The following is a 23,477-nucleotide window of genomic DNA, read 5'->3' as shown; positions in this document are numbered from 1 at the left end:
GACAAAACACTCTGGTTTTGGTTTCGTAAGAGTTATGATGGTTCCAGCCTGTCTTTTGGTAAAAAAAATAGATAGATAGATAGACAGATTTATAAATTTCATCAAGCCATTTCTGTCTGAGGTCTGGTTGAGGGGGAAGATTTTTAAAAGCATTATTTCAGCCTTTTGAATTTTTTAATTTCCCTACTGAGGGCAAAGAATATGCGGCCTCGTTTTTTTTGTTGTTTCTTCTTTTGTTCAGATAAGGGACAGCTTTTGTCCTCAAATTCTGCCATTCTCAAGCTTGTTTGGGCTTTTTGGATAATAGTCAGGGATTGTAAGCAACATTGGTATGGGGCTCAATTGAATTTGGCTGAAGCATTGTTGCAGGTATAAAGAATTTTTATGACCCTAAATTCATAGGTCTGATAGGCTTGTAATTATTTGAGTGCTCTTATTTGCCTCTTGTGCTGTATGGTATGAAAAAATGGTTTTAATCCATTTAGTTAAAAATGCAAAGAGAGTTTACTTTATTTATTTATTTATTTATGTTTATTCATTTATTTATATTTATATATATAAATACAATGAATTTGTTACAAATCTTTCAAATATTTGTTTTTCATATTTTCACTGGTAAAAAAAAAAGTGTTGTGAAGATCAACTTTTAAATTGTTCTAAATTGATTTACTCAATGGTTGCTGTCTCAGTTTCCAGCAGGTATGTGACTCAGTAGAAAATTCTGTAGCTGACACACACATGCATGTGTGGGTGTGTGGGTACATGCACGGTTATACAGAAAAGCAGAGGTTTCAGAAAGCAATGCAACACAAAGAAAAAAGGAGTGTATATACATTGTCAGTATAATATTAATTACATAAGAATTTGTACTTTTTCTGGATTGGCAAAAAAATACAGCTATTATCTTATCAAGGACCTTGGAAGTTCTACCTGTTCCTTTTCAGTCAGTCTGATTTGCTGTTACATGTTACAAGTAGCAAGTTAGGACATGTAATTAACTTCCAGAGAATACATTTTTTCTTAAGTAATGCTTAAAATAATTTTGGAATATGAATTCCAAATAGTCAGATGTTTCTCACAGTGTCATCAATATAAAAGTTTTTCCCTTTGAGAGCTTTGTCTTTTTATTTATTGAATCAGATTTTAAATTTTTTTCTTTTTCATTTTGGAGACATTTCAAAATATTGAGATATTTTCTATTAGTTTGAGAAGACATTTTGTGTCATGTAAACTGTTTTAACTGCCTAGTAGATATTATTGCCATTTATCACTTTTTTTCCCCATGATTTATATTACATTATTTTTCCGCATTCCTCAGTAAATCATTCTAGCTGTCCAACAAATCAATGGATTTTGTCTTATTTCTTGTTAAACTATTATGCAAATAATCGTCATAACAGCTTTATAAATCTTATCCAATCCAGCTGTCTCTGGATTGTTTTTGGTGTTTCCTGAAAGTCATGCGGGAACTGACAGAACCAGAACAAGAGATTCTACTACTGTCAGCTGACTGTGAGTGCAGAGAAAGTCTTATGACCACATTCTGATACGATTCCTTCTGTAAATCTTCATTTGCTAACAAAAGCACTGAACGCAGTAATTCATGCAGGAAGGAGGAACTGGGCATGGGAAGTGCTTGAAACTCCACAGCCTGGTCCATCCACAATTCTGTGCTGCCCAGCCGTTTGTGGGCAGATGGCAAGCACATCAAACCTGAGCTACATCTCAGGCAAAGATGGGAAAGAAAGATTCACAGCTCTCAAAGCCCACCAGGAACTCATTCCCGGTCCTGCTCTCCATCTCTTTTTAAAGATGCACCCCAAGGGGCATAGTCACCATAATCATACTGAAAAAATTTCTCTGGGTAGGATTAGCTGTTAAAGGGTGTGACCACAGGTTCTTATTGAGAGGTGAAAGGGAGAAGATGAAAAGCGGTTGCTTCCTGTTCCCCTATGTTATAGGTTGACATTACCATCAAGAAGCTAATGATGCCCTTGGTACTGATTCTGTGGTCAGAACTTCCACTACAAGATCTTGTTAGAGATGATACATGGCCTTTATATTCCCTTCATATTGGGTTCCTACCAGCTCAGCAAAATCTGTGGTTCTGTTTTATATATCTAGATTTACAGGTTTACAGATCTATATATTTACATACACCCCAGCATGAAGACTATTTTACTAACAAGAGAATAATGTAAATTGTATTATTTACAGAAAAGATAGGCTTTGAGGAGTTAAAAGTTTAAAGTCCTAGCTTGCTTGTCTTTGAATTGAATATAGTTTAGGTCTCTTACATCGTGCCATCATTTGGCAAATATCTAGACATTTGTTTTGCAAAAAGAATCAGGCAAAACCGATGCTGTCCTTTCCATAGTCTAAAGACCAGTTCTGCTGACAACACAGTCATGAAAGCTTCAATTCCTGCTCACTTCTTTCTGAGCCAACAGTATCCAGACCGTAGCAACAGCAGCTGCATATCTTCCCTGGCACAGAATGATTTAGGGTGGAGAGTAGATTCTTTCCCCTTCAAATCACTTCAGAAAATTCTTGGCAGAAAGTCAGCTCATTTGTTTTGTTCGAGTAAGAAGGCCTGATTTATCAGTACAGAAAAAGTATTCATGCACTGTGCTGAATTGTGTTAATTAAGTTTCTGTGACCCAAACTAGTTGACTTTGTTATTCTTCTGCTCCCAACGTTTTTTAAATGCGATTATAGAATTTCATGTTATTTTAATGCAAACATAGAAAAATCTACAAATTTTTGGCAATGTTTTCTATTGCTTTCTCCACTAAAGTTTGTGAAATAGTTTGTGACACAGTTTGTGATATGAAAGCATTGATCACAGATTAGACTGTGATCAGATTAGACTCTTTTTTTGTTTCTTTTTGTTTTTTCCTGAATTGCTGGATCTACTAAAGAATATGCCTTGATATAGAAACAAGACTTGTATTCTTGTCTTATACACTTATTAACTTTTAGTCAATTTTTCTAAATTTCTACTAACTTATTTCTTAATTATATTATGAAAATATTTTTAAGTAATAATATAATACCTGTTTTCAGGTATTCACAATAATGCAAAATATTAAAATCATCTCAATTCTGCATTAAATGAGTATGGGATGTTCTGAGATATGGCTCTTTGGTCTTATTTGCAGTTCAAGGAGCGTGGTTTTACAAAAAACACACAAAGTTTCTTACTTATTCTGTATGAATGCAGGTGCACATTTACATATTATAGAGAGAGCTATAATATCTCTCAGTTTTTGAAATCATGATGCCTGAATGTTTTCCATAATTCTGAGGTGTTGACATCAGATTTTTTTTTTTTTTTTGGTCTACTCAGCAGGAAATGGATTGTATTTCTGTATCATATTTACTGAAGGAACAGTCAGCTGAAGAGTGAGATTTGCTGTTGTGCAGCCTGAACCTGAGAAGTCATGCAGAAAATCAAGGTATGACCTGTTAGAAAGATAAAAGGGCAAATTCTTTGAATAGAGTAGGAAGACAGAATGTCAATAAAGCTTTCAAAATCCTCCCTTTTTCTTCGGCAGAATTAATCTTGTCCTGCTACAATCTGGCTTCAACTGTTCCCTCTATTTTTAGCTACTGATCCTAGGCAGGTCCTCAAATAGCTCAGAGCTGGTGTTGTTTGTGTCTGATGTAAAACTGATACAGACTTGGTTGGCATTTTCATTCATGTTTCATAATCTTCCCTAGTGCATACATAAAGACAATCCTTTGGTGTGCTGGGAAGGGATATTTCTATTGCTGTGTACTACATTGACCTCCACTGATGGACACTTAGGGTGCTCTTCATTGACCATAAAGGAAAAAACAAAAACATTTTAATGATACTGAAGTTACCTATTTACATTTTATTGCAGAGAGGAGTCACAGTTAAGTTCAGGAAGCTCCTCCTTCAGATTTGTCAAGGGCAATCTCAGAGTTTCTCTCTTATTTGTGTATTAAGTCCTTCATACAATCTGTATGCCATGAGAAAGATCTTGTGGGATAGAAGTAGTGGTTTAATTGGCCCTTTGAGAAAAACATTAATTAAAAAAAAAAAAGGCATTAAAGAGCTTTTCAGATGTCATTGACACAAATCTTGGTTCCACAAAAGAGAAAAAATGTATATGTAAGACCTTGCAGGAGGTTTTTATTGATCAATTAAATTAAAATAGACACAGTAAGGAACAAATCTACCAACAAATTTGTGAATTAACAAATTAGTATTTCCTTATGAAGTACTCATATCTCTAATTGAATTACTTTTTTTCCTACACTGATGTATGCAAGGAGGCTCATTAATATAATTTAAAACATCTGATAAGATTTAATTTTTGAAATAAGATTTTTCTTCTTTTCCATGAAATGATGCATCTTTTCAAGCATTATAGATTCTCAGATTTAGAAGATTGGAATGTAGTTGTTAATTTTGGTTCTGTGTCTCTGAGAAATGCATTCAGCAATCCATACAATATTCCTGCATTCTTGTTCCTTTAACTTCACATAGGCATAAAAGACTCCAAAATGAAACTGGTTGTTGAATGCAAGTACATTCAGCTTTACCTGTAGAAAAGATGAAACAAGAATTATGATAAAATATCAAGGAAGATTAATAGGATTTGTGTATGATATCTTTTACATTTAAGATTTTTTGCAGCTTTACAACCATGATTATATTTAGCAATTTCTTGAGTATCAATGTAATTGAAATGTCATCTGTGGATTAATTTTGGTAATACACTACAGCAACATTACAGGAAATAAAAGACAGTGGTGAAATATTTACTCTAGTAGATTGCTCAAAAGAAATTTCTCTAAGTGGTGTTTACGAGATGGTTTTTGGATAGGCTATCAAGATTGATAGCTCTTTAAAGAGTCTTCAGAACAATGATATAGGATTAATTTTACTTTAAAAGGTAAATCTTTCTATTTTGATTCAGCCAAATGTTGACAGCCACAGAAATCCATGTTCTTGAATAGAAAGCAGTACAGTAGAATCAAAAGCCTGGTACCTCATTCTTGTTTTAATTATTATTCTATGTGATTAATTAATTCTATTAATTTTTCTATTTTAAGGTTAGAAGTTTTACCTCATGTTCAAAAAATGCGTCTTCCAGTGTCTTTTCTCCAGTGCCACTCCCTACACCTTCAAACACAGCCTTGTATTCCTAAAAGCACAGACAACCACACCATGGAAATAAGGTACTTTTGCATTCTGTGCAGCACAGACACCTTACATACTTTATAAATTAATCTTCGTTAAGTAATCTTTCTGTATAGAAGACCTCCTGTATAGAATACAATTCTACATAAATCTAAAGTTAAAAGTATATAGTCAGCAAGAGAAAGAAAAATCACATTTGCTCTTGTATTTCTTATCATCATTTCCAACAATTTAAAGTAATTTCCTGAAGGCACTAAAAGAGACTTATTGTAGAATGACATGTGACCTTTCACTCCTTTGGACAGAGAGCACTGAACTTCTTGTACAAATAGTATCCATCAGAGCCAGAGCTCTAAACAGAGCCAAAACACTGAACTCTGATCATCACATGGCTGATGATCCTTTTATTTCCAGTAGTCAGCTGGATTTGCTTTACCTGCATTAATATTGTATCCAAATCCATTAGTCTGATTCGTCATCCTGGAATATCCTTCCACTTGATTTCTTTCTTTCTGGTGTTGTATTTCTGTGTAATTTCCTTCTCTGTGTGTTTGGTTTGTTTTTCCATTAAAGTAGGAGTGTAGTAGAGGTCTACTACATTGGTTTCCAAATTCCAAAATCCCAAAAATAACCCTCCATCATGAATAGTCTTCCTCCATACCTCACTGACATGGTAACTCATGATTAAAATGTTCTGCTTATGCATAGGAGCAGATGCACAGCTCCACCTTTTTGGGGTTTTTTTGTGGAAAAAGCAACAGACCAGACATTTTTTGTACCTACTTAGAGGTAGCTAAATATTATAGTTAGACAGAGTACAATGGTTAATTCATAGATCAAGTGTCACAGATTAACTAATCTTTAATAACAGCACTATTTGCATCAATATTAACATCTCCATCTACTGCTTTGACTCAATTAATGATTTAGGGAAAACTTCTCAGAAGGGAATTTTTATGGTATAAGGACAATAAATCAGGTTTGACTAATCTGTGACATGAATTGTTTGGTCAGCTCAGTTTAAAACACTCTGTGGCTATGCTCCAAAATCTTGGAGGCAGAAGCAATGAAGTGAAACTCAATTTGGGGAGAGTTAATGGAGTAGGAAGAGTTTTATTTACTAGGATGTGATTTGGTCTTACTTAAACATCCTTGTAAGAGGAACTTTGTACTGCAGTAATGTAATAATGTCTTATCTTAATCTTCTCTCTTCATAACAAAAGTCTTTGATCCCAAACACATTTTTATGGGCTCTTCAGTATACCTCTGCTGATTTTTTTTTTCCTCTCAGAAAAATTCTTTTAACTTATGTGTACACTCTTCAAAATTTTGCTTATGGCAGGAGATATTAATTAAGTATTTGTACTTTGGCTTTTTGTTTTAATAAATTAGTTTACATACTGCATAGTATTCTGCAACACACTTCACTTGCTCGTAGTCATCTGCATTGGCCAGTAGGTGTAAGCCTTCTGGATAAAGTTTTCCACAGGTTGGATACAGCTTCTCTCGGTCGTCTTTACTCAGCTCAGTGCCAAATGAATTAATGGTGATGACAAAGGCACGTCTGTCTGCCTCAAACTTAATAAGCAAAACAAAGAATAAAGAGGTGTTATTAGACATCTCATTCTAAATTAGGGTGGGCATATTTTGGGGTTTTTTAGTTAGTCAAACTATGGAAATTTAATAAAAAAAAAAAAGTCGATTTGAGAGCATTGGAAACATACCTTATTTTTTTAAATTGTAAATTCTTCTTTGCAAATACGCATTAAATTTTAACTAGAAAAACGAACAATATTTTGCAACCACAGCTTTTACTCTGTGATTTTTGTTCTAAAAATATAATTTCTGCTGCTTCCTCACTTCCCTGCTTAGTTACCCAGATGTTGACAAGAAAAAACATCTTCCCACCCTCATGTGTAAGATTATGAAATAATGATCTTATTTATAAAACTAACAATGGAAAGGACCAAGAATCAATAGCACTGCTTGTAACTCATAGTGCTTTTGATAGTAAAGACTGAATGAAAGTCCTAAAAATAAATTAGTTTCTCAATGCACATATTTAAAAGGATAATTTGATAAGGAGGAAAGGGCCATTTACTTGCCAAGTTAAAGTTTTAAGTATTTCAAATAACAGTTAATTTTTAATACATAGAATCAAGGGTAATGTTTCTTCTGTCAGGTAATATCTGTATTTTCACTGCAGCAGCAGACTGAAAGGCAATCCAACATCTAGATCTTGGGTTCCTATTTTGTCCAAGGCAAAATTTTACTTACCATTCTTAACATCATGAATTAAAAATGCAAGAGTAAATCAAAACAATCTTTTCTTCTGTCTTGAGGTGTAAATTGAGTATGGTTTTAATTATTTCTTTTATTCCTTACTTTCATGTTTTGAGAACAGCAAAGTATACATACAGGCAACTTACATTTTAGGCAACTTACAAAACTTCTTATGCTGCGAATATTTGGCCTAGTTTAAGCAGAGAGGTGGTCCTTTCATTTGCATAATAAGGTTGCATTTGCAACATAAATCTTCCACTTTAGCCAGTAAACACAAATTCACATCTACTCTTGCGTACAGAACACACAATAACAGGAACTGTCTACCCACTGGCACTGGTTTCGAAGTAAGGAAAAGTAGTAAACAGTAAAGAAGTAATGAGAACAAAATAAGTGTGCTTGAAAAGATTTCTAGCTAATGAATAACAGGGCCAAATTTCATTTCCCTTATTAATAGGCCTATTAGACCTACTGAAACCATTTTAGAAGGACAAATGCTTTATTTTTATAACTTGTTAAAGTCATGTAGAATCTAGCTGTTGGATGTGTAATATTTTGTTGATAAAAAACATTGCAAGTAATGGTAGCAGGTGTAGGTTCTGCTTCTAGTGGCTTCCAGTTTGAGAAAATTTGCAGGATAATTCTCATCCATACAGACCTCTCAATTCAACAAATCATTGGTACATGAGATTCTCTATTCCTTGCCAGATTCAGGGCTAAACATGCAGCACGGAAAAGAGATCTTCAGTACTCTTAATATGGAAGTTTGGCACCACGAGTGGTGGTCAAGGAGTTGGGGAGCTAAATACCTCAGCCTCATTCTGTAGGGTCAGGTTGGTAGTCTTACATATAAGATTACAAATAAATAGCAAGTATTCTTTTGAATAATTAAACTTGGGGTGGTTTTTTTGGTGAATCAAACCATTAGCAGTCTGTTCTGTGCATCTCTTCAGGTTAATAAAATGATATAGAAAAGGAAATCTATGGAAAAGTTTATCCTCCTGGCTGATTGACATTAGATAGGGATTTTAAAGAAGCTTATGATATGTTAAATTTTTATCACTGATATAAAGGTAGTTTTACAACATACTTAAACTAATGTTAGTAACTAATATGCTCTGAGCATGAATTCGTATTTTTAAATGAATTTTCCTAAAATTTTGAATTTACTATAGAAAATGTCTTTATCTCTGCCAGGCAATCTCTTGATTTTTATTTTTAACAAAAGAAAAGTCAAAATAATTCATTTCTATTCACTTTAAGTTGATTAGGAGCATTTTGTTTAGAGCATAAATTGAAACATCGTGACCTGCTTAATTAAGATAGAAAATTGCAATCCCTTTTAGGACATTGTTTTGTAAAATGTGATTCAGACACATTCTTCCCTCAGGGATGAGCTCCCAGAACTATTATCTCACTTCTAAATGCAAACTTGCAGTATGATGTCATCAGACCTCAGTGAATTTTTCTGGTTTCCAGGGTGTAAAATTGCTCATCCAGGTAAAAAAGACTCCTGGACGCAAGTGGGTGGTCTGGCTGTCAGCCCCTGCAAAGAATTGTGATAGACTAAGTCATAAAAAAAGAAAAGAGGACCTGAATGCTGAGAATTGAATTTTAGAAATTTCTCCATCTTTTATTAAAATAACAGAGACAAAAATATCATTCACCAGATGCATGTATGCTTTGGGGGAAGGACATTAGGAACTTTGTATGACATGGAAAAAATATTAAACTTCTCTCAGTTGAGACAAAAAAATAACACAGAATGTTCCACTTTTTTATATGACACTAATTCCAAAGGTCACTCAACTCTAACCTCAACCACTAATTTAAATAGAAGAGTAAACAAACCTAGCAGTGCCATGAAGCTTGAAGATTATTGATTAGTAAATAGACAGTAATGCCAGGCTTTAGCTATCCCAAACCCAATAATCAACATTTTTGGTTTTTCTACATAATGGAGAGATAGGTTAAAGGGTAACAGGCCAAGATTAGTGAACCATTTATTCTGTTCTGCTCTCTGCTACAGAAAAATATTAACTGGCTCCTCCCTAGTAATGGTCTAGCTGCTTCTCTAGTCAAAAGGTAAAAGTCATCCTTCAAAACACTATTCATTACATCTTAGAAAACCAAGTATATTTAGAGGAGAAGAAACATTTGACAGATACCTTTGAAATGGAGAGAGATTAAACTGGAAAAACAAAGTGAGATAATTAGGACAACATTGTGGAGTACTTTAATATATAAAGACTGAATGTTCCTTACCTCAAGAATAGGTCTCATTATTTCTGCTGTAGTACCACCTTGCTTTTCACAAAACTTATAAAATGCCTCAAGGTAAGACTACATGAAAGAAGAAGAGAAATATTTTAAATGCTGCTTAAGACCTGGACCAGGATTACACATAGCCATGAACCTAATTTTTAAATACTTCCATTAACTTTGATAATTCCACCTATTAATTTAAATTTAAGTATGTGCTTAATTATTTAGTTCAAATGAAAGTTGAAGTATTCAGATACAAATGTCCTGTTATTACAGTTGGAGATCAAATGTTTTCAGAAATTGTGATAGGACAAATATGTTTTACTTGCTCTCTAAAGAAGGAACTTTTTGAGCTCCATTGAGCTTCCACTGCATAATAAGCAGATGGCTGAAGGAAACTCTTCATTTATAGTCTGTGGAGGAGGGGATTTGGGCATATGCCACGGCTGTTGGGCCAGCAGGATGAGGATACATAAACTAATCCCTGCTGCTCTACCCTAAACCCTGGATTAGGACAGAACAGCAGACAAAGCTTCTGTAATACTGGTCTGCAGAGCCCTCTGGTCTGTTAAGGATTCTGGCATCTGCACCCATTTCAAAATACCTGTGCAGGAAGGACACTAAATATCTCAGAGATGCTGTTCTCCCTGCCTCTCAGTCTCCCAAAATACTGTATTAGAGAACATTTATGTTAAAATGTGTTTGCTACAACTTCACACAATCTAATGACAGTTAGGAGCTGTCACTAACGATGCAATTAAGTGAATTTTAAGTAGAGACATCTCAAGGGGGATCTACTGCAAAGAATTATGCATTAGGTTCTGTACAGAGCTATCTGATGGTAGAGCAGAAGCAATTGATGACCTTGACAGCTGTAGTAAAGGAGAAATTTTCTATTAATAATTTAACAGTGTTTGCAGAATGGTCCCCCTAATACTCAAATGAGCAAGAAGAAAAAAAATAGATTCAATAAGTGTTAATATATGGTCATCCACACAGGATGTAAGAATCAAATATGTATGCTACCAAACTGGAAAAGGTGTCTAGCATAGTAATACTGTGAAAGAATTAGAATACAAGAAAAAAAAATAAATACATAGGTATAATTGATGTTGTACTAAATGAATGAATTAGTAAAAGTTTTAAGAATTAAAAATTGGCTTTGGAATTTATAAATATCTTTTGTAAGACAAAAAAAAAATCTTTTTCTTTCCCCCTAGTGCAATCAGATCACTGTAAGAATATTTCCTGCAATCTGGGGAAAGAAAGATGTGAAAGAACAATGAAAAAGATTTTGGAGAGAACGTGCCAGGAGGTACCATTAAAGTACTGGAGGATTTATAGCCTTCAAACAGACCATTGTAAGAGCAGTGAGTGACCTGTGTGCTAAGATTTGTAAAGTACTTTGAAAATGCAAGGCACATGTTAGATGCATGTCCTTGCAGCACTGTGCTGTAACAATGTTAAAAATTGTTTTAAAAGGAATAAAATTATACAAAATCCTTAAGAAAAAAATCATGGTTTCTAGAGTCAAAACCACTAGACCCTTGCAAATCTCATCTTCCTTATATAAATTAAGATAAATGTTACCTAAAAGCCTGCCTAGGCTCACTCAGGAGCTAAGTGTTCTCTGGCATTTGGTGGATAACTGAGTTATTCATAAACAAATCTGGATCTGGATATTAGCCTGACATCTAGAGCATTTTCATTAATGAGATATTAAATTAGAATTTGGATGCAGACCTAAAATTTGAAAACTCCACAAACAGTGGAGTAGAAATGGAAGCAGCTGGGTTTCATTCCTGGGCTTGAAATCAAACAGATGACCTCAGACAGCTTGCTTTATGTCACCATATTTCTGTTTCCCCATCCATAAAACAGGGTTAATGATACTGACCTGTTTGGCTGAGGCATTTGATAAACCCCAAATATTATCATTTTGTTGCAAAAACTTGCCTTGTACAGTTTGTTGCGCATTATTTCAATGTTCATTTCATCCAGGTCGTTTTCAGACAGGCAGTCTTGGAAAAAAGCAGCTGAAAGCAGAGTTTATAACATAGCAGTATAAATCTGCATGCTGATTATGTGCATCTCCTGTCTACTGCTCACCAGTGTGTGAACAAGGATCCAAGAGTTCTGTTGTACAAGAAAGGGTGATATAATAGGGAGGAAGAAAAATCCGCTTGATTTTCCCCTTATCCTCCTATCCCCTCCTTTTTAATGAGAATCTGCAGTGAGGGGAATCAATCAGTGCTGCAGCAAGAGTCCATGTCTCCAGAGAGAATCAGATGGGAATGCTAATGAAAGCCCTAATCTTCCATGAAGTATATAGTTTGGTTATTATGGAGATTTTTCTAGTGAGGCACATGAAAAATAATTTTTGTCTGAAATCATGCAGGTATTCTGCAATTGTTAAGGAGAATCCTCTTTCCTATTTTCCCTTTTCTTCTTTGCTTATGTAGTGTGGGAAAGGCAACAGGCTGCAGCTGATAAAGGGCACATGCTTTGACCTTGACCATCTGTGCTTATGGGTCCTCTGCAGAACTGACTAAACAGCAAGCTTTTGAGCAGGGAGGCACTGGATGAATTTCACTTGTGCAGCTGGACCATTTAAAAATATGATATTAATTTAATAACCAACATGTGCCTCTCACTGTGTTGAGCTATCCTGGTGTGGCAGAGCAGTACTGTATGCCAGTATCTTCCCCAGCAGTGGCAATAGAAGATGGTATTTGCAGAGAGGATGTGAGCCTGGCCATGTTTTGTGGTCTTATCCCTTCTTTTCCAGCATCCAGATTTTGAATGGAGAATATCAGAAATTGTAGCCCTGAGAGTTCCCTTCAGTATCTCCTCATTGATCTATTGCTCACAAATTTGTCCCATGACTTTAAAGAACTGATACCACCCTCTTCTTTTATGAACTAGTTTAGCAAAAAAAAAAAAATCTGGAGATTTACTACCAGCTATGTGAAAACAGTGGTTTAGTTTAACTTTTAAAACTACTTTTCTGCTGGGATTTGGTCTTCTGAAGGATTTGGTAAGGAGCAGTTCATAGCTCACTGTGAACAAGCCACTGCTCTCAGGAATCTGTAAACTGTGTCCATATCTTTCACAGCTCTGTCCACTCTGAACTGCAGTCTGGACTTTCTAGTCTGTGAGCACATGGCAGCACTGGTCGTTTTAGCTGTCCTGCTCTCTCCCGTCTCTGATTTCACTGTGCAGTGTGCCCAGCACTGGTGGGAGTGTGCTGTAGGGTGGCCTGTGTGAGAGAAAGGCAGGACTGTGCTGTTTCATATGCATTCAAATCCATCCAGTTCTGTCTTATTCTCAGTGCCCTTCACAGCCTATTAGGTTTTGTTTGTGTTGGCTGCTGCACCACATCGAGCAGAGTTTCATCTTAATTTTGTAATGTGACATTCCCAAATTTTACCCTGCTCTTAGATTTAGTTCTTTAAAATAGAACTTTTGTTTATATTTGAACTATGCCCAAATCTCAAGAGGGAATCTAGGTTCTACCACATCTAATATTTATTAGTAGCTGTCTGCTTGATCCACAGTGAAGATATATTTTGTAATATAATGTAAGTTTTGAAATAAAAATATAGATGTTTTAAATCAGTGACGACTTTGAATATAAAATACATACGTTGCACTTATTGAGTAGCATGTTTTCTCTGTGTCTGCTTCCCAAGGTGGATATAGAAACTAATAAATAATAGAAGTTAATAAATATTAATAGAATATATCCTGAATACCACTTCAGAAGTGATTGATCCACAGTTCAATATTTGTGTTACCAAAACACAGCATATCCAGTGGGAAACATCCTGTTCTAAAGAATACAGGATTAATAGCTTTGAGAAAAAGAAAATAAAGGAAAAGAAATAATTTAGTGATTTACCTAATGGTGTGTCAACCAAAATTGCATTGAAGAGTTCAGTGGGGTTTGTGGCAATGCTGACTGCTTCCATTTGCTCAAAGCTCCCCAATGGATGGCACTTGGGAACAAGTTCAGCTATGGGTCGTTGATGTAATGTGCCAGTTATTAAAAGAATTACATTATCAATCATGTAGCTGTATCTGTATTGAAAAGGAAAAATAAAAATAAATTATTTTTATAATCAACCTTCACTTGAAAAAATAAAAACCTCAAAATTTTGAAAATTAGCCATAGTTCCAAAGTATTACCAGAATGTATGTTCATTCTTTATCAATAGCTCATCAAAAATCAACAGAAGTCTTTTAATAGTGAGTAGATAACACAGCACTAGTTTAAAACCACGAGTGATCTAGAAAATGGACACTTTCAAAGAAGGTGGTACTGACATATGTCTATAATATGCATAACAGCTGAGAGATGTAGATTCACTGTAACAAGTGACAATGAGTGGTATCCAAAGCAAATAATTTGAGCTAGCAACTTTTCTAGTTTGGGATTTCTTTATTTCATAAATACCAACTGGACAAAGAAGTACATGAGAATCTCAGCACTAAAACTGCAGTTCATGCAGATGGTCCAATCTTAGGGTTTTCTTCTCATAGCTTTAAACATCCTCCCATGAGGCAGCTAAGAACACGCTCTTACAGATTTCTTCTCTGTTACTTAATGATGTTTGGGGTTTTTTTTAGTAGAAGTTTTCTATCAGCTTTGTACTAGTTTTGATGTCAAAGAGGCTGGTAAGAGTCTTGTCAGTGACTCAGAAATGAACAATATTCCCTTGAATGCCAGTCTTGAGTTTGCATTGATGACTAAGAATACAGCTAGAAACATACAGGGATTAATATGTTCTCACTCAAAATCCGTGAAAAGAGCTTGAGGATCTGGTGGAATGTAGTTCAGTGATTTGTGTGAAATATCTTTAACCAGTGTATCCACTATTTAGAAAAACAACAGTGTGCAAAGGTTGTGTATACACATCTATACATTTATGTCAATGAGTGTGAGAAAAGAGCTGCCATAACTTTCATGCTTTCATTTTTATTTCCCTGAAACAAAATGCAAACATTGTATGCCTACAGGCATCCTAGGACAGCCTTTAAATCCTGTTTATATATGAGCCTAAAAGTGGTCAGCTACACATCATCTACAAAAAGATGATACTTTCTTCTTTACTTTTATAATAAAAATGCTCCTTGAAAGTTAGTTGAATAGTTAATTTTCTTGTTAAAGTATATTAAAAGTATAAGGTCAGGAAGAGAAAATAGGTAAAGTATCATGCTGGAATTTTGCTAATCCATGTGGTTACACTGCTATAAAGCAGATCCCTGTTCTTAAAGTTGTTTAAGCCATTTATTTGCAAGTTTCATCTGTTTAGGATAGTATTGAGATCAGAGATTTCCCTTCATCCAGCATCAAACAGCAGCTGAACTTTCAAAAAAAGGCTACTTGGATCTAAGTACCTTGCAATATACCATATAAAGTCCTCCTGGTTTTTATTTATTTGGTTCAAATAGTATAAAAATTATGGTAGGTGTAGGATGTGTTGTCTTCCCCTCTTTAAAAAAGGTCTACAACTTGCCACATGCCTAGAAATTAAATTACTTCTCTGTACATCATGAAATTGTTAATCTTGCATGAAACAGGCCACCCAAATGAAGTTTTTCAAGTTCTCTGACTTAAACAATGTTTGAAAGTTTAAACATTTTTAGTTAATTAATCTCTATGACTTCTTCTACCACTGTTCTCATTAAAAAAATTGCTCTGTTCTTTAAAATAATTAGTTTCAAAGACAACAGCTCTTCAATACATATACAGTTTCAGAATTTATATTAGCAAATAAAGTCTGTAAATGTAGCAGTATCAAAGTAATTTTGCTGGGTTTAAAACTTAAGAGAAATTCCAGTATGTTGCATTTATATTATTTTAACTGCTTTTTCTACTGCTGTGTGGTAAGCTCTATGGTAATATTACTTACGTGACAAAATTCAGAAAAGTGGCAAGGGGTTCAAAAGCATGGTTTCTAAAGTAATGAAATTCTGTGAGTAGTTTTGTTTTCAGTTTCTCATCGATGGTGGAAACAGTGAGAGGACCAGTTTCATTAGCCAAGAAATTGCCATAGTCTGTAGTCTGTAGATGTAACTTCAGATCTGGAATTAAATTCAGGAAAGATCATGAGGATAAACTGTCATATTGTCTGCAACCAATTTTTTCAAAAGTTAATTTCTAATACATTTTTATATTAAGCAACTATAGATACAAAATTGATGCAAATTTGTACTGCCTTTTACCAGTAAGACTTTCTGCATGCTATAGGAAAGAATAAATATGCCTTTGTGAGAAGTTTCACCATCAGCTTTCATTTTCAGACATAGTAGATAGACTGTTACTCACTGCTTTCTCTAGTCCCTTCCTCATCAGGTTTGTTCAATGTTTTGATTTCACTGGTTTGCACCATTCTAACACATCAGTTTTTTGTCTGCTGCACTCTCAGGGAGTGTTTTGCATTAATAGGAAACATCCTTTAGCATTGGTAAGATCTTAAATATTCCCATGAAACATCTAAATCTCAAGTAAGATTATAATCCTCTGTTATCATGCTGCCTGAAGAAGAGAACACATCTTGCCTGGTGCACATTCTGGACTCCAAATGGATTCTGCAGTGGAGCACTTGAAAGGAGAGAGTTTACACTCTCTTAGCATTTCTGTTTTGGTTTTCTCTGATTTATGGCTCCTACTAGCAAATCCTAAGAAGCTGTTCCAGAAACTTGGGTCATTGTGACATTTTCTGTTTGAGCTCTCAACGCTGGCGACTGGGGAAAATGAGTTGTTTCAACCACAAAATTAAAAGAAACTGTCATGATATCATAGAATTAATATGACAAATTTTCTCTGCTAACCATTTTTTAGCATGAGGCATAAGCAAGCATTTGAATCAGTTCTTGCTGTTCAAAGGAGTTTAACATTTTCTTTTAGAAAAGGCCACACTGCAATGCATAATTGTGTTCAAATGCTATATTAAAACTACTGTAAATTACAGATTAGAATACTGTTACATGATTTGGGCATTTATAATAATTAGACTTCTATGTGAAATCTGAACTGATAATTAAGGAAAAAGACAGCAACACTCCCATTGATGGAAATAAGGGTGTACCTGTATGGAAGTTAATTTGCAGTTAGTAAGGTAAGCATTTATCAGTGCAGTAGCTGGTTTTGCCTATTTCCTTATGTGTTTGTTTCCTTAGTATGCAATAAGGCTGCCTACACAGAGACTTAAAACAAAAGAACTAGTACAATGTGAATCAGACTTCTATGTTTAGCACTGTAGCTTACTGAGATAAACTTCATAGAGTCTTCTATGCAAGTTGGCTGCCACTCAAGGTTGCTGAGTCCTGTCCAGTCTGGCCATGAATGTTTCCAACCTCTCTAGGCAGTCTCTCCCAGCATTTCACCCCTCTCCTTTTAAAAAATTTCTTCCTTATATTTAGTCTGAATCTATTTTTTAATTTAGAACTATTGCCCCTTGTCCTATTGCTACAGGCCCTATTAAAAAGTTTGTCTCTATCTTTCTTGTAACCCCCCCTCAGGTACTGAAAGTTGGCAATAAAGTCTTTCTAGCACCTTCTGCAGGCACAACAGTCCCAACTGTCTCAGCTTTTCCTCACAGAAGAGATGTTCCAGCCTTAGTCCCAGATCATCTCTGTGGCCCTACCCTGGGCTCACTCCAACAGGCTCATGTCCTTCCTGAGCTGGAGTCCCTAGAGCTGGACATAGAACTCCAGGTGGGGTCTCATGAGGGCAGAGTAGAGGGTGACAAACATTTCCTTCTCTTGCTTTAGATGCAGCCTAGGACACCAGTGTTTTTTTGGAAAATGAGCACACATTTTTAGCTCACGTCTGACTTTTCATCCAAGAGCAGAAGACATCCAAATCCTTTTCCACAGGTCTGCTCTCAATTCCTTCCTGTCCCAGCCTGTGTTAATAGCAGGCATTGCCCAGCCCAGTTGCAGGACCTTACACTTGGCCTCATTGAATTTCATGAGGTTCCCATGGCTCACTTCTCCAGCTTTGCTGGGTCCTTCTAAATGACACCCTATCCCTCAGCTGTGTCAACTGCACCACGCAGTTTGGTGTCACCTGCAAACTCATCAACAGTGCACTCGGTCCCCATGTCTGTGTCACTGGTGAAGATTTCAAACAGTACTGGTCCCAGTAAGGATCCTTCAGGGGCACTGCTCATCACTGATCTCTGTCTGGACTTTGCCAGCTCCTTACCTACCAAATACAGTCCATTCATCAAATTCATATCAAATCACATAACACACTTGGAAAAAGTCATAGTTTCAGTACAGACTTCCATGTAGGAAGAGGAGAAAGAGAATTCAAATATGAATAAAAGAAACACAATTGAAGAAAGAGGGAAAGGTAAGCAAGAGAGATAAATAAAAATGCAGTTGCACCCAGAATTTAGTCTAACTGTGTAAGACCAAGCTTTTAAAAAATCACTAACATTTTTATTTTACACTTAAATTTCCTGTGAAAACTTCAGTCCTACTTTTCTCATTTTTGTTCCAAAGAGTATAAAAATACTTGGCGTATGCTGAGATTAGACAACACTACTTTATTAGATGCAGAGCTGAGTTCCAATTTTTCTCAATTCCTTTTCAGATGAACCACAGATAGCTACCTTTAGTCACACTCTGTAAGTGCCTTTCAAACACAGTAGTTTTCAGGGGTTAACTACTTAAAGCAGACTGTAAAACCCAAATATCAGCCCCAAGTATTGACCATTCTGAAGTGTGATTAACAACATCATAAGATGAACAGAAACAAAAACCTACTGATCAAGAGTAGTTTCACAAGACTTGTTTACAGTTCCTCAGTTCTCCGATTGATTGGGTGGCTTCATAAGTCTTGCCTTAATATAAGGCATGAAAAATACTAGCTATAATTCATTAAATAACCTTACCCATATCCCAAAAGCTATGGAGGAAATGTTATATCCAGGAATGTTGGGTTTGTAACCAAGTTACACAGCCTGCTTTATAGATGTATTTCTTTAACTGAATAAATAAATGCCAGTATGTGTACTGTATGCAAGAAAAAATATTCAACTCTATCTCATGGTCTTGGCCGAAAAAATCAACCACAAGCTTCAATACCATATAATATCAATCAGGAATGTCATTATCAGAGTTCACATCAAGGCAGAGTTCAGTGCAACTCAGAGACTGAACTGGTGGTCCTAAATTATAGCCCTTTCTCTGCTGCTGGCATAAATAAGGCCTGGGAACTATCACAGACACTTGTACTAGTGGCATGACTTGGTTACTCAGCAGGAGTAGATGGTTGAGCATTACAGGGACCTCATATATTCCTGTTCATCAAAACTTTGTATTGATGGTAGCTATTGATGGTAGACTCCTTTTCTCAGGGTTTCTTGGAGACCTACTCAAAACTTCAGATTTTTCCTGAAGATTCCTAGGAAAAGAAAATGCCTGTATTTCAGCTGTCGTACATTAATTTTGATTGTTATCCATCATTGTCTATTTCATCATAAAATCACATGCAGGAGAAAAACTGAAAGGAAAAGATTGACCCTAAATAATTACGTGAGTTTACTCACAACTGAACAGCAAAAAAACACAATTAACTAAAGTATGACTAAAAGGAATTAATGCACAGAGGGAGACTAGTTTAAGATGATGCAGTCAAGGCAGTAATGATCTTGATCAGAAAGAAGGAGTACTGTGAGAACTTGAACAAAGTGCTAACCTAGTCTCTTGAGATTAAGTTCATGGTATCTTTTCTGACTCCTCACTTGGATAGCAATAACCAACTACCTGCAGTTTTCTCTCAGCTAAAACTGTTATTTCAGCCTCCATGTGCTGGCAGGCCCTGGCTCTGGCAAGTTTACTTATTTCAGTGACTTTGTTGGGAGCAGAGCTGTGATGCTTGTCCTTCTGTGACCCAGCCTCCTTTCTACAGAGCAGAACTCTTTTTATCATGGAAAAAAGTAAGAGAATAACAAAACACTGCATTTAGACACCTCCACACCCCCACACCCCCATATTCTACTTCAAAAATTGTCAGCTAGGTTGCTCTGGGAACCTCATTCCCTTGAAACAGACGATGCCATAGGGCCAAACCAGTAGAATGCAGCCCATGAAGTAGCTCCATGGAAATCACAGTAGTTCAACCAAGCCAAAAAGGATGTCTAAATGGAGCTGAAAACCTCTCCTCCTGTCTGTATGGCCCTGAATTGAGACAACACAGTGATATCATTAGTCTGTTGGCAGTCTTTTTTCTTAATTTCCATCTCGCTTTTACATTTGCTCTGTGATTATCAAGCAGATGTAAAGCACTAATATACAGTTCTTCTTGTGGTTCTTCAGTAGTACATTATGGTTTCCTCTCTAGAGATACCAAAACCACTTTGAAATTAAAAGATCTTTTTGTTCCTGTTTATGGGTTACTTTGAGTGGTTTTGATTTTTGTGTTCTGCTTGTTTATTTTAGCATATTTATAGTGTTTTTAACTTAGGCCATTTTTTGTGGTGTGGTGCTAAACCACAGAATGCAGAATAGGGTAAGTGTATTACCTTCTAATGTGAAGACATGATGGCACTACTGAGCAAACATCATAGTACTACAGTATGAATCCTCTTGCTGAATATTTGAAATTTAAATAAAAGGCAATGTATGAAATTTACTTTAGAGGGAGGGGTCTGTGGGTTTGGTGCACTGTACATTCACCGTGAAAGTTCAATATTACAGCATCCTGCAAGTGCAGAGAGATAAGTGTATTGTAATAATGCATTATTTCTCATATTTTCATTATAAATGATACATTTGGTAGGTAAATAATGGGAATCTTAATAAGTAGAAAAATGTTACAATGATGAAAGAGATGAAAGGTGAAGTGATAGTGGGTAGTAGAAATGTGCTTGTAGGAGGGATGATTCAGGATGCAGCTTCTATTGATGAAATAATTTGCATTCTAAAAATGAATGAACAATAGAAAAAATAAGTTTCAAAAATAATACTAATTGTTCTTCCTATTATAAATTTTAATTAAGAATGGTTTTTATCTCTCCATTGTTACCTCTCCATCTGCTACATGCTCTTAAAAATATTGAAGGTTTATATATCTTAGAAGTATTTGAAAACTACTTAATGGTGGTAAATTTAGGGGGGTTTTAGCTATTCTAAACTTAACATGAGCAGGTATTCTTTTGTGAAGGGTGTGAATAATCCCTTTTTTGCTTATATGTTTTTAACTCTGTGTATTTTCTTCTTATTCAGAAGCAATCAGGATTTTTTTCCCTCATGAAGCTTTGGATGACATCATTTATTGAGCTTATCTGCAGGAGAAGTGACAAAACAGTTTAATTATCCTACTAATCTGCCCTTTGTGTCTTTTATAGATGTTTGAAGCTGTTACCTTTTTCCAAAGTCTATGTACTTATGCAGCAGGACTTTTTCACTTAAAGAATTAAGTACAATATCAAGAGTTTCTGCAGTCTGTAAGTTGCATAGATCACAAATGCTGGAACAAATAGGCTAAAGAACCAGTTGATTTTGTTCAACTGACATAAGGAATGGATTTCAGTTCCCAGAGTGATTGCATACATCTGTTCTGTGTGTCTAAACTGCCGCTGTATTAAATGGAGAGCTGATACAGATCTCAAGGTTATCAGTAGAGGTAGACACATGTGCTTGGTTGCCTGAATAGTGTCTTGTATTGATAAAATCTTCTTTAACTGCAAGAGAAACATTATTCTGCAGACAGGTAAATGTCTATGTGCATTTCTTTAAATGTAGTTGTTTTAATTTGAGAGATGAATGGCCAACAATCTTCCCAGACTTATGTTATTATTTATATTAATAGTTTAGACAACCTCAAAACTCTGTTGGATATGGGAATCATCATTCTTCACTTTTTCTTACCTCAAGCCCATTATTGCATGTACAAATCAACCAAAGCTTAAAACAGAGTGAGCTTATTCATTCTTCTTCTTCTTTTTCCAAATTGATCTAATAGTCTGCATGTTATAGAGATTGAGTGTACAATCATGGCTTTCATTTTACAGTCAGGAAAATGAACTTTATGTTCCTTTAGAAAGGTGATTTCTTTCTGTTACATTTTTCTTCCTGCCAAGTGTCTAAAGGTACATCGTATGATTCTGTGGTGCAAGTCTGTCTTCATCAGGCTGTGACCAGTCTTGGCCACAGAAAGCTGTTTTGGAAACTACTGTGTGCTCTTTTTATTACTGTGGCAAAGTCACCTTGAAAAGAGCTTTTCTCTTTTTTTCTCTTTTGCCTAAGTTTTATCTTTGTGGAGTCTAGTTTTCTGTTCCTGGTTAAGTCGAGTCTCCACCACTGCCCTCAGGAAATAAAAAATTACTAAAATCATGTATTTTGTAGAGAAAGTTTAGAGCCAAATAGTAAGCTTTTAATAAGATTTTGGAAACTGTTTTATATAGCTAAAATTGTATGAAAGTTCCAAACCTGAACTGTTCTATAGCAGGGTTAAAATCAGTGAGAAGGTTGCCAGTCTCCATAAGAACTCTGCGGATGAGATTTCTAAACCTTATCAGCAAACCAGAAAGTCCCATCATCCGTATTGCTTAGCAAATCACAGCCTGTGCACAAATCCCAGCCTGTGGAAAGCTATTAACTCAAACCTGAGAACAGCTCTTCAAAGGACATCGAGGTTATCTCTGGGTTTAAGACACACTCCCAGTAGTTCAGTCTTTCACCTTCCCTTCTTCAAACCTAGGCAACAGTGTTTCTTCCTAAATAAAATAAACTAGCAGACTTACCTTCTAGTGTCTCACACTGTGCTAAATTGACATAGTCCGCACTTGTCAGGATCCCAGCTTTGAACCCTCGGACCAGCCCCTCCAAGTAGCCATGGTCCACATTGAAGTAAAACTCTGAGTATCCTGGCATGGAGATATTTAATCTCTCTTCTGGGTACTTGATGGCACTGAGTATCTGCCACCAACTGTTTTTCCCTCTTTGGAAGGAGTGACAAATAGTCACGGAATTCCTGCCAGCCTATGATTGTGTTTTACCAACTGGTTTCTTCCTGTTTCTTGCTCCTACCGTAGCTCCAGTACAGTTGATGCTTACACAACAGCCAGCCAGTAAATCCAACTCACTCCTGTCAAAGCCAGAAAATGAACTTATTATTGTTGGAAGAGAAGCCAAAAAGGAAGTAGAGGATTTAACTCCTGCTTGCTCTGCACAGCTTGGGGAATGAGAAAACACATTACAAAGCTTGAATAAAACAGTATTAGAAACAGGAAGTTATCTGAGAATGCCTATAGAGAAAATATTTCTGCAGTAAAATAGTAGTCTGTGGTAGAACATAGCCTATTAAAGGAGTTTAGATGGTTTGGTAGTGTCTCTGTATTGCTTTATTTTTTTAACATTTTTCCTTGCTAGAAATTTTCTGCTGCTCATCTCTATTACTAAATATGTATACAAATTATAAGAGCCTTCTAATCATTAGTGTGAACATTAGATGAAATGCAAAACTGAAAGGTTTTTGAAGGGTTTGACTTTCGTTGTCCTTGTAAGTCAGTATCCAGAACTTGCCTGGAAACCATAGTTTGTCCCAGTGTGCCACCCACACCTAAAACACACACTCATTTATCAGAGTTTGAACATGTTTGGTGTATTGTGTTGGCTAAAGGCATGCACCATGGCTAGTCTATTGACCCTTGTGCTGAATGTGGCTGTAGCAAGAGTTGTGAGTTGGCAGCTAGTGGGGCAAGGCTGTGACTATGAGACCTTCTTCCCTGTG

General features: G+C 35.7%; 1 protein-coding gene across 1 annotated transcript; it reads right to left on the bottom strand.

Annotated features, from left to right (window-relative positions):
• Positions 1-4,250: 4,250 nt before the first annotated feature.
• ATP6V0D2 (ATPase H+ transporting V0 subunit d2) lies at positions 4,251-22,789 on the bottom strand. Its single transcript, XM_033070362.1, has 8 exons — positions 22,489-22,789; positions 15,640-15,811; positions 13,626-13,804; positions 11,681-11,760; positions 9,725-9,802; positions 6,578-6,754; positions 5,103-5,180; positions 4,251-4,575 (listed from the first exon to the last, which is right to left on the bottom strand). Exons 1-8 carry the CDS (start codon positions 22,616-22,618, stop codon positions 4,414-4,416), a joined length of 1,056 nt encoding a protein of 351 aa, XP_032926253.1. The 5' UTR covers positions 22,619-22,789; the 3' UTR covers positions 4,251-4,413.
• Positions 22,790-23,477: the final 688 nt, after the last annotated feature.

Source organism: Catharus ustulatus, chromosome 1 (genome assembly GCF_009819885.2).
Source record: "Catharus ustulatus isolate bCatUst1 chromosome 1, bCatUst1.pri.v2, whole genome shotgun sequence".
In the NCBI taxonomy this organism is placed as follows: domain Eukaryota; kingdom Metazoa; phylum Chordata; class Aves; order Passeriformes; family Turdidae; genus Catharus; species Catharus ustulatus.
This window is presented reverse-complemented; position numbering and strand designations above follow the sequence as displayed.

Excerpts from the sequence above, each read along its gene's own strand:
- ATP6V0D2 (XM_033070362.1), bottom strand. The coding sequence starts at position 22,618 with ATGCCAGGATACTCAGAGTTTTACTTCAATGTGGACCATGGCTACTTG. Across the intron at positions 11,761-13,625 it reads TTTGGTTGACACACCATTAG|CTGCTTTTTTCCAAGACTGC; the intron begins GTAAATCACTAA and ends CTCTGCTTTCAG. Across the intron at positions 6,755-9,724 it reads TAATGAGACCTATTCTTGAG|TTTGAGGCAGACAGACGTGC; the intron begins GTAAGGAACATT and ends TTGCTTATTAAG.